This window comes from Phoxinus phoxinus (assembly GCF_949152265.1).
Source record: "Phoxinus phoxinus genome assembly, chromosome: 11".
Classification (NCBI taxonomy): Eukaryota; Metazoa; Chordata; class Actinopteri; order Cypriniformes; family Leuciscidae; genus Phoxinus; species Phoxinus phoxinus.
Genome location: NC_136886.1, coordinates 28520351 through 28532880, shown reverse-complemented (window position 1 = coordinate 28532880; position 12530 = coordinate 28520351). Strand labels below are relative to the sequence as shown.

The window sequence follows — 12530 nt, the reverse complement described above, 5'->3', positions numbered from 1 at the left end:
ATAAGCCCCAAGAAGCCGTGGTTTATAGTGAATTTATAACCGTTAAGGGAGTTTTAGGCACAACGCGAAGCGGAGCAGAGCAGAAAACAACGCCCATTACCCATTCTAAATTCTCTGTAAAGCACAGCTTCTTGGGACTTATTCCTTTAAAAACTAGTTGTATATACAAACAATAGAAGTCTATGCAATGTCCCCATTTAGACAGCTATGTGTGTGTGTGTGTGTGTGTGTGTGTGTGTGTGTGTGTGTGTGTGCTTGGTTGGTTGGTTGGTTGTGAGTCTGTGATGATTGTAAGTTTAGATGCTGAAAAGAGGAGATGAGGAGGTCTTCATGCTCCATTTTCTCCACCCACCCACACACCCGCACACACACACACACACACACACACACACACACACACACACACACACACACACACACACACACACACACACACACACACACACACACACACACACACACACACACACACACACACACACACACACACACACACACACACAGCACGCTCCGTCTCTCTCCCTTCAGCACATGGATATTCCTGCAAATCTGTTTGATGTTTGAAGCTGCTTTGCATGATTCAGACGAAAGCTGAAAAAATAGCATGAGAGAGAGAGAGAGAGAGAGAGAGAGAGAGAGAGAGAGAGAGACTATAAGCACCAGTGACCTACATTCACACCTATAGACAGAAGCACAGCAGAATGGAACAACGTGGGGGTCTAGAGATGCATTTTTATTTTATTTTAATTAAAAACATGGTCCACATGGCACAAGACACTGAAAAACAGAGAGATGTGACATATCGGTTAAAGACACCTGCCTGCATGTGCACAGAGACCAACAACTATATCTCAGAATGAATACAAGGACGTGTCTTGTGTGAATGACCTCTGACTCTACCTCAGCTCAGACAGATTGATGATCAATTAGCGTGTTGTGGACTGTAGGACAGTATGTTCAGTGATATGAAAATAAAACAAACTATATATGGATTTCTAAAGCCATTTTTGTAATGTCTATTCAATGCTTTCATCCTGTCACAATAAAGTAATGTGATTGAATTATTTTAATTTGGGGTCTTTTGCACCAAATATTTACATGTTCACCATGGCTGGATTTATTTGATCAAAATTTTAGTAAAAATGCTGTGCTGAGTAAAGCACATGACAGGAATAGTCCAAGGAAACCGTCTTTAATAATCAATCCAACACAGGAGAACACAACCACGTTAAGGCTGCGTTTACACTTGGCATTAACATCCGATCACCATGATCCGGATCATTAGCCAATAAGGGCACGGTGCGTTTACATTTGTTCATATTAAGTAACCTCTGTATCTGGATAACCGATCGGATTTCTGTTTCCTGCATAATATTTAAATTAGGTCTGTAGCATGACACCAAATTAAGAGTAGAGATGATACAAATTAAGCAATGTCCCAATTGCTTTCACTCACTCACTTTACTTTCCTATGCAATCTTCAGTCTTAGATCAAATTACGTTTTTTGAATGAAGGAATACTTCCAGAGTTGATCATACAAAAATAACTGGGTTGATCATGTTAAACAAGTCACATCATCGATCATCAGGGTTTAAGGTTATAGCGTGCAATGACTATATGGGAGATTAATAACCATGCTGGAACAATAAAAACATTCAACATTTAAAACATTAAAAAATAAAAAGTTTATTCCCATTATTTCTCCGGCAAAGCAGTGCACGCTCTTCATTAAGATCTCATGACTGATCACAGCTGTAATTGTACAGGCGAACGCCTCGTTCAGATAATGTTGCACAAAAAAAAAAAGAAAAATGACACACAGTATCATGTATGTCTAAATATACTGTTTTAAATATTGACGTTTATTGTCAGGTTCAAATAAGTTTAATTTCTTGTCTAAACTGCGTCTGGCCATTCTTTTCTGACAGCCACGTGGGGAGACTGGGCGGGGATTTATATGACGTCCACCTGTGAATGCAGACACGATGGCTGGATTGCAGTTACATTACACTGAGATCCGATCACAATGCGTCCTCGACTACCTCTGGACCAGGACACGCTGATCGGATAACATTCCGATCAGAATCGCGTTTACACTCGTCTTTTCAATGTGTATGTGGACAACATCCAGATACAAGTCGCATGTAAATGCCAAATGTAAACGCAGCCATAGATGACTCATGACAGAGACAATTTATATAAGAGACATGCCACTTCCTCAATCCTCAATACAACTATATAAGGAAAACCCGTAACGGCAAAGATGGCGGTTGTATGCACATGTCCCGCCTCTCCCGCTGGAAAGCCAATCATCTGCTTTTAACAGTCAAGCCGGGAAACATTTAAGCCTATCGTCTGGTTCCACTGACGCATGCGCACAGTTGAGGTTTTGCCTGTTGGTGCCGTGAACCCTTGCGCATGCGTAGTAAAAGTATAACCTGTGGGGAAAAAGGTGTTTTAAACCTTATTTTGGGGCAAAGTCATCAAACTTTTTCAGCGATTTTTATCATATTTTACTGCTGTTTCTATACATGCAGTTATAATGTCCCGGTGACCAGTGAAAGTGCAGTTCTGACTCTCTGCCCATTAATTTAGATAGGAGCCTGGTCTTGTTAGTCCGAAATAGCTGCCCGGAGGCGTTGCCAAGATGGCGGCCGAGTGGCACGACTTGCCTAAAAGGACTTTGCTCCTGACAAAGGATTGAACCAAAATAGGGAGTATAAATACCAGAACTAATGAGCTAACTGATTAACAACAGGTGAACTAAATGAGGATGACACAGACTAGAAAACTAGGTCACAGAAAGCATACTCCTGACAATTGTGAAATATTATTACAATTTTCACTGTTTTCTATTTTAATATATTAATATAAAATGTAATTTATTCATGTGATGGCAAAACTACATTTTCAGCCACCATTACTCCAGTCTCCAGTGGCCATGTTTACATGGACACCTTATGTGGGAACGCCGGCTCATTATCGGCCAGCTCCTTCATCAGCATCACACGCATGCGTTGTGGTGATCACGTGAACAGTGTCGGCCAATAATGAGCCGGCGTTCTGACGTAAAACCCAGAAGCGCTGCACTGTGTTTACTACGTGATTGGTGTACGAGACTGACATGGATTGGATTAGAAAAGAAATAAACCACCCCTTTCAATCGGATCGAAATTTCATTCGGATCGAGCTCAATCGGATCGATGAAGGTGTTTACATTAAAGCTCCTCGGTACGATTGAGCCATCATTCCGATTACTAATGGATTATTTGGTTGTATGTTAACGTAGCCACGTGTCACATGATCCTTCAGAAATCATTCTAATATGCTGATTTGCTGCTCAAAAAACATTCCTTATTATGCAAAAACAGTTTTTTCACAATTCTTTGATGAATAGAAAGCTTCAAAATAACAATCTTTTGTAACATTATAAATGTCTTTACTGTAACAATTGATAAATTGAATCCATCCTTGCTGAATAAATGTATTAATGTAAAATCTTACTGACCCCAAACTTTTGAAATTCTATAATTATTCAGCATATAATATACAATTAATTTCATTAAACTTTTTAATTGACTGATGTCTCCAATAAAGCATGATTTAATCTTTTTACATTTTCATCCCATCAACCGAGCTTAGAGTGAACATCTGCTGATATGTTGTGCCTCAATGTGAAATGAATTAGAAATAGCTCTCACATACGTGATGCCACGCAGAAAGGAGATCTCAGGAGGGGGTGGGTGAGATGCCTTTGAGCGCTGTAGCTCAGAGTTGATTGTGAACTCTCATAGTTAACTTCTCAAATTTAGGTCACGGTCTGTATGTGTGCCTCAGAGTTCTTAAATCCTATAACAAAACTGTGAATTCTTTAGGTGAAGTTGCGCACACACACTGACGCACTGAAGCAGAAGACTCACCTCAGCGTGAATGGTAGGAAGGAGATACTCACTGACCAATGTTCCGGAGGGTACGCACACACATACCAACAAAAAAAAATACACAACACAACACAACACACACACACACACACACGCACACACACAGTTTTTACAATTGATACAGAGAAATATAGGAAAACACAGATATACTGATAAAATATATACAAACTCTCAACCTGAATGGACAAAGCCAACATTATGATCACCAACATTATAAGTGACCTTTTTCACATCCTCAAATTCAACCTTAAAGGACAAGGCCAACAATGTAATCTACTATGACGTAATCAAACACAATGACAAAGTCAGAAGACCCTGTTAGCATAAGTCATGAAAGGTTATGATAACACTTTCACCCAGTTCTCTTAATAAGCCCAGGTATTGCTTTCTTTAACATTTTTTAACGTAACATTAAAAAGGGACAGAATCTAACTGCAATAAAAATGCAATGTTTGGAAAACATTTTGTGCTTGTTGTAAAAACACACTCGGCATGTACAATACACACAATCATGCATGTATTCATAGCATGCTTTCTGTCCCAGTAACTCGGTCAGAAGCACTGCAGGAGTGGGGTTACAACCATACTTAACCTGTTAACCTTCACCAGAGCGAGGACGCTCTGAAGCGTTTTTTTTTTTTAAATAGTTCAAAGTTACTATCAGATTTAATGTTATTACCTTGACAAACTATACATCATTAAAAATATATAAGTCTCACGTTTCAGTATTTGACCACTATTGTATTCTGAGAAACTTATAGTGACAGTTATGTCTTAATTTGTGTCAGGATTTATGTAATGAAAAAATGAGTCGATACCTTTAATATGAATTATGAGCGTCAGCTGCTCCATTCAGAAAAAAACTCCGGTGCTGTTGTCTTGAGAACGCGTGACAAAACAACGTTCCTCAGGGCTTTTGGCTCAAAAATGTGCAGATTTGGAGAAATATTGATATATTATCATAGGTTTACATCATATTTCTATAGACAGGAATAATATTTATTGAATTTATATCCAAATGCGTCGATGTATACATAAAGAGCGCTGGATACTCTGATGTACTGTGTTTTCAATCCATACAGCAGGCTGAGGGCGCCATTTGCACAGTTTTTTCCAAATATGAAAGCTCACGAAGAAGAAATAACCTGTGACCTTCCAGGACGTCACTGACATAAACACAGCTAACGTTAGCTTTCAGAGATCGCTATAACATGCAGATAAAGATGTTTTGAAGACAATAAACATGATTGCAATGATATTTGATTTACCTGTGTTCTTCGAGCCATGTCAGGTATTTTTATAATAATAGATTATATGTATAATTTAATGCTAATCGGTATAGACTTTACAATAGTGCAGAATAATATCAAATCATATATTTTCTGTCTGATTTTCTTTTCTGAAGCCAAATAAGCTCATAGAAGATTATTTAAAACACTCGACTTGCACTATAAAGTAAGTTTGGAGCACAAACAGGGTTTTAATCTCATAAATTGTCGTGTATTGATGGTGTGCTAAGCTAACATGCTAGCTAGCTCTCTAGTTGCACCTGCCATCTAGCTGTTATTTTTTATGATTTTTTTTCTAAATCGGAATGCTTACTGAAATATTTCTTTATTTAAGAAAGGCATTTGATACAGTTTCAAATGTGAAGTGAAGATTATGAAAGAAATTAGGGGGTGAAAAACCGTGAATAGCCAGTCGTTAGGCATTATAATGGAGACAAAGGAAAAGCATATTTATGGCCATAAGCAGGCTGGAGAGGTGTAAATGAGAGCAGGAGAGAGACTGTCACTGAATGGGGCTCGTTTGCACCACAAAACAATAGAGACAATAGACTGAATAGATGCTAATAGATGACAATAAACACAAGTTTGCATTTTAGAGTCAATTCAAAATAAAGTCATTTGAGATGATCTTGAAAAACATTTAACAAAATACAGAGTTTTAGACTTATCACCTTCAAATTTTAAATATAACATGGTCAGACATGTGTCTTTAGCTGGAGTGCATTTCTAGAGTGCTGACGGGCCAACTTCAATTTAATTTTCATGAAGATGTTTCATAAAAATAAATTTCTAATAACTTACACAACTTTGAAGCTATTCATAATTTTTTTTTCATTATGACAATAATTCATTCTACATTTCCAATTAGTGTTGTCACGATACTAGAATTTCTAACTTCGATACGATACCTTGAAAAATATCGATATTCGATACCATTTTCGATACCACAGAGAAAAAAACTGCCACAATATTAAGGGGGTATTTTTTTTATTTAAAGCTAAATATAACAAGTCTAGAACATGACAATGAGGTATATTTTACATGAACAAAAATGTCCTGAGTTCTATCTATTAATATTTTTTAATTGGACCAGGGCTAACATGACCCGTTGTATTTGTATAACCTACTGTTATCAAAGATTAAAACATAGCCTACTGTAACAAAAAAGCACTTAACAGTATCAAATTGGAGGATAGAGTGTCAGTAATGTATAATAATAAGATTAAACATTCAATTTTCAGTTAAAGGCATTTCATTATTGAATTCAGAGATGCCATTGTCTAGCTGTTTAGTTGAATTAATATCTGTAATCAAATTGATGATAATCGCTAATGAAGGCAAATTGCAGAATTAAATAATAATTTTCTGAATAAAGTTAAATAGGCACAAGTTAATTTACATTTGACCACAGTTAAAATATTTACTTGTCTAAGATTCCTCAGTCAGATTATGTTAACTTTAAGAATTACGGTGAAAAAACGAGACAACAGACTCATATCAACAACAATACTAGGCCACCTTGGTTAATGTTTCAGAAAAGTTAAAAGTGATTCAGAGTTACAGTGATTCCTTTAGGATTTTTTTAGCAGTGGGGAAAGGTCTGTCCAAACAACAAACACCCCTGATGCTGAGCGTAGCCTATGCTTGCTAAATGGTACCCCTGGAGCCTGTTCCTTAAGTCTGTTTTCACCTATAAAAAATGGGATTATTGATTGTCAAACAATATTTTGGGTGCCCGCAGCCCGCTCGCAGTGTGAAGCGCGTGTCTGCGCTATTCTCTGACATACCCGCTCGCAGTGTGAAGCGCGTGTCTGCGCTATTCTCTGACATACCCGCTCGCAGTGTGAAGCGCGTGTCTGCGCTATTCTCTGACATACCCGCTCGCAGTGTGAAGCGCGTGTCTGCGCTATTCTCTGACATACCCGCTCGCAGTGTGAAGCGCGTGTCTGCGCTATTCTCTGACATACCCGCTCGCAGTGTGAAGCGCGTGTCCGCGCTATTCTCCGACATGCCCGCTCGCGGTGTGTAGCGCGTCCACGCTATTCTCCGACTCCAACATGCCCGCTCGCGGTGTGTTTTTACGCGTGTCCGCGCTATTCTCCGACATGCCCGCTCGCGGTGTTCTTTATCAATCAACCAAAGCCGGTCGCGGGGGCGCCGCCCTCGCCATCTTTCCATTCACTTCACTTTTGCTATTTAACCAGAGCGAATGAGACGAGTGCGTCACGTGTGGTGTTTGTCAACGCGCCTTTGGAGAGAAGTGAAAGTGACCGCTCGGCTAGTATCGATACTTCGGGAAATTAGTATTGGTACCGTTCAGATATTTCAGTATCGATATTTATCGAAATATCGATATTTTTGACAACACTATTTCCAATAAAGTGGCAGGTGTCAGCTTTCAAATGAGACCATACTTGAGCTTTTAGGACAAAGGGTCAATTAATTGAATCTTTTTTAGGTTGGGTATGCTATTTCTGGGGATTTTTCAAAAGTGGCGCTGAAGGCTAACAGGTTAACTAAATTATTCACCAAATCAGAAACATCCAGCCCTGTACTATAACATGCATTTAAATCTACATAAAAAATTCAGCATTCTCCAACAGGGTTGCCATTTCAAAACGAATCCCCCACAAATGGAAAGCGATTTCTCAACCCTTTTGGACTGAATCCTTCAGATTAGGTCTGGGCTAAAACAACGGGTGAAAGACCTCCAGGGAGAAAGTGTTGGGGTTTCCCAGCAGAGTACTAGATCTATGTATTGATTTATGGAGGAGGGTTTGGACTACTGCAGAGAAAGCTACTGAATATTGTCAGCACAAGCACTCTGGTGTTCAGGGCATGAATCATCAAGATTACCAGCACACAGAAAATATTGGGAAACGTAGCCTTTTGGAATCCACCTTGGGTTCAGGAGTAGTGATTCAGTCCTTTTTAAATGTTCATTTCAGTTCATTTGGTGGGGAAAAAAGATACACTGATACGCATCCTCCACCCAGTCCAGCAGAAAGAACTGGATGAAATATTCTGAATGATATCAATCCACAATCTGACTTGTGATGCAGCCTGGATTTAAACCACACAATGTTGGCCAGTTCTTTCCACTGTCCCCTTAGAGCTAAATCTTCTGCATCACCAAATGTAATTCCAAAAATATTTGTTTTTTTCAACACTCCCTCCATCCATAATTGGCTGGTCAAACATAAGTCCTGCCCCCTGTTTGCATGTGCATCTCCAACAGAAAGACCTTAACATTTAACAACAGTCATATTTAAGAATCATTCAAGGTCACAGATGTAGGACATTCTACATTCTACCACTGGTAATTTCGACTCAATTGTCTCTCATTCTTTTATGTTTTGTTACCTTTTAGTGTAAATATGGAAATTACTTTAACTGTACTGCTCAGAAACGTGAAAAAATAATCCTAAAAACCAAAAATCACGATGAGATTCTGGATCGTGATCCTACCTGAAAGAAATATGATATGATATGACACCGCTACCACTACAAACACACATATGAATGAACATACACGTGCCACCACATGCAAAAAAAAAAATTTGTCGACAAAAACACAAATGCAAGCAGGCTTCCTGTATGCATCTGTACATACATATAACCCTTCCCTACTGTGCAGTTTCTCCCTCAGAGCTGAATCCAGGCCAGCACAGCTGTTATTATTAGCCTGACATCACAGTTCTACAAACAACTCACAGCCTACAGCATCACAAACTACTTACCTCTATCAGCAGTGTGTGTGTGTGTGTGTGTGTGTGTGTGTGTGTGTGTGTGTGTGTGTGTGTGTGTGTGTCTAACTGCTAATACAATTGTTTGATTACAATTAAATCTTCAAGCAGAGGCAGTTCTGCTCACTCAACTGTAACAGACATCTGTAATTTAAAGGGTTGGTGCACAGACTTCATTGTGTTCATAAAACTACTAAGAAACTAAAACTGATGAGTTGAGTTTTTACATGAAAACATCAAGTTTTTTTTTTCTTTTATTCTTGGTTATGCGAATGTTAAAGGAACATTTTATTTTACAAACATTATGGGAACGTTATTTTTGAATGTTATCTGAACATTCTGAAACAAGTAAAATGTTAGATGAACTTCCAACTAAAACGTTTCAGAAAAAAATAACCATCCCATGAGCATCTATAAATAAAGTTATGTCAACGTTTTGAGAACATTATTAAAGTATTAACGTTACTAGAAGAATGTTCATAACTTTGAGAAAACCTTGCCAGAACATTAGCCAAAGTTGTGAGAATGTTCCCTGTTAGCTGGGTTCATGCCTTTTAGCAGATTAGAACGGGTCGATAATAGATAAAGCAATCAAGCAGTTGAGATTAGCTATACTATAGTATATATCGCCCTATATAAATATACAGTATGTATGCAGATAAAGTTGGACATACTTATATTTTCAACTTTTTAAACTACAATTGCTATTTTATTGTAAATAACAACTCAATTAGCTTAGCCATGGAGAATTATTGAACATATATCTAATTTAAAACATGACACAGCATGTTCTTATAGCTGAAAGTTAAAACACAAGCAACACTGTTTCCCTGCAATGGCTTACTGGTATTTTTCAGTGATATTGTATGATATTGCGTGTCCAGTTATACCAGCTGGTTTGTTGTTTATTGTATAACAGGTCTGGTACAATTTTCTCCTGCTGCATCATCTTTTGAAGAACACCCTGTTACCATGACAACATATATTAGTGTATAACTCTGCAGTCTGCACTAAAAGCAGTGCTCTCTCTCTTCTACTGTCTCTCTCTTTCATGATTTCTGTGATTATTACTCTGTCTGCATCCTATTGCACCAGGACAGACCAGAATCTCATGTAGAATGGTGGAGTACATTAGGGTTATATGATACAGCCTCTTTCACATGAACGTTTATGGGAGGGGGGATGTATTGATCTAGCCTCAGATGTGAAGTTGGCAACTTGGCGCACACACACACACACACACACACACACACACACACACACACACACACACACACACACACACACACACACAGCTCAGCTCAGCTATGATGACATTCAGAGCACAATACCAAACCAGAGTAATCTCTGACTCATACAACACCCATTCAGCCATAAAGGGCAACATCTGTGTGTGTTTTAGGACAGATTGCTGAGTCTTACCTCCCCGTAGTCGGTGGTGAGCACCACGGTTCCATCTCCACAGGAGTTCACTGTAGACGGAACCAGCTGATCTTTATGATTCACCCACACTCGAGAACCCTGCAAAACACACACAAAAGCAGTCAGACACAAATCAGCACAATCCCAGATTATATGTCCCAGTTGCTTGTAAGAGTTACAGAACAATAAAACACAAAATCTTCATGTAGCCATTCACTATTGAAAGTCGCAACTTTCAGGGTGAACTATGCGTGGCTTTTCAGACACAAACACTCACAGATGCCCACACACAAAGCTCAGACAGAAAACAGCCTGAGTCAGATTTTTTTTTCTTCCTTTTATTATTCCAGAGCATTGAAGTGAAGGCCAAACTGACACCCTCGGAGAACATTAGAAAGTAGCATATATAAGGGAAAGGAATAAAAAGAAACAGACAGTCTTCCCCAAAGAAACAACTGGGTCATTCTACAAAATTGGTGCCATGGTTTTCAAAATATCAACAAATATCTATAGTATTTGTGTTTTTCTTTTTTTCATGAAGATATCTTTTTGGCCTGTTCACTTGGCTGTATTAGCATACATGCTGATCTTGACAAAAACAAATTAAAAAAATTGTCTTTATATAAAAATGAGCTTGTATAGAAAATATAACATTCAAAAGACCCATACTTGATCTGATACCAAAAGATTTCCCCCATTTTAAAACTATGAATTATTTTGAAAAATAAAAAACAATAAAAAGTCTAAATTGTTATACCATCACATGTACGAACAAGGTTACGATCTTAAAATGCCATCTCTTTTACGATGATTTCAAACAACAATTTAATGATCATTGAAAATAGGATACAACATTTCAGAATGAATTTCTCTTTCTAAACATCTTAGCAGTTTCATGATCTCAAATGAGCTGTTACACTCTCTTATCATCAATCCTGTAACCTTTCGGACAGGATTTATATTATATTCTCAGTTTTTTATTTTTTCTCCGATTATTGGAGTATGTTTTACAAGAAAATATTATTTCTTTCTACTTAAAAAAAAAACTTGCCTTTTCATGGTAATTATTTGTGAAAACTATCAATTTCTGAGTAAATCCTACATCATTTTTCTTCAGTGTATGTTATATTCTGTCAGACATTAAAATATTTAAATTTAACTTGAAATGGCAACAATGCAATTAATTTACACTTACATTTATAACTAAAAAAAATATTTAAAACCTTACAAAAATGTACATTTACAAATGAAGCTTGAAAGATTCTTAGTTTGTAAATGCAATAACACACAGCACAATGAGCACTGATGTAATTCCAGATGTGTCCTCCTGCTCTTCTCCACAGCAGTAGAGTGCTATCCCATGTGTGGGCCGGACTGAATTATGGCCAGCTCCATGAAGTTAACTACTAATAATTGGGAAATGGCTCGATAAGCCCTCAGCTTCAGAGAGGAAACTCAATACACAATTACCAGCTCCAGCAGAAAGTCACATTACATCCAATGCATTAAATCACCCAGAAAAAACATCCACCTTTTATTTTCAATAAAAAAAAAAAGATTAATTTAAAACATGTTGACCTTTTGTGACAACGTGCCCCAATAGTCAACGTGCAGTATATGAGGTTGGTGGTTGCAATGCCATTATATAAACTAACCTGCAATTCATTAAAATGTAATGGTAAAACAATTGAGACACAAAACAATACAGAAATCAGCAAAAATGTAAATGTAACAAAGCAAAAGAAAAAGTGCAATTAATAAATTGAATAAATGTACAGTGACAACTTGCCCTTACCTAAAGTTCTGCTATAGTGAACACAAGCATGCATGCAGTTTTGACTCACTGGACTGGACATACATATACTCACTCCTGCCCAACAACCAAACAGAGAATAATGTGTGAATCCACCCCAAACCACAAACTAGACAATGAGATTGAGTTTCCCAGACATGGACATTAGCCACACTGATTCTGAAGAGGATGACCTCCTCTACGCCACATGTAGTTCTATGACTAACAGGCAGACAGACAGGTAGACCGAAAGACAGACAGATAAACAGAAGCTGCTCTTTGTCAACAGATGGTTGACTGTGACGGGCCGTCCCACCTCCAGTCAGAGGAACTACAGTG

At 38.0% G+C, this 12530-nt stretch overlaps 1 protein-coding gene across 1 annotated transcript in view; it reads right to left on the bottom strand.

Annotated features, from left to right (window-relative positions):
- myo10l1 (myosin X, like 1) overlaps positions 1-12530 on the bottom strand; it is a 62621-nt gene that overhangs the window by 34233 nt on the left and 15858 nt on the right. The window contains exon 2 of the mRNA XM_079628035.1: positions 10400-10498. Within this exon, the coding sequence (XP_079484161.1) occupies positions 10400-10498 (99 nt within the window). The remainder of the gene's footprint in view (positions 1-10399; positions 10499-12530) is intronic.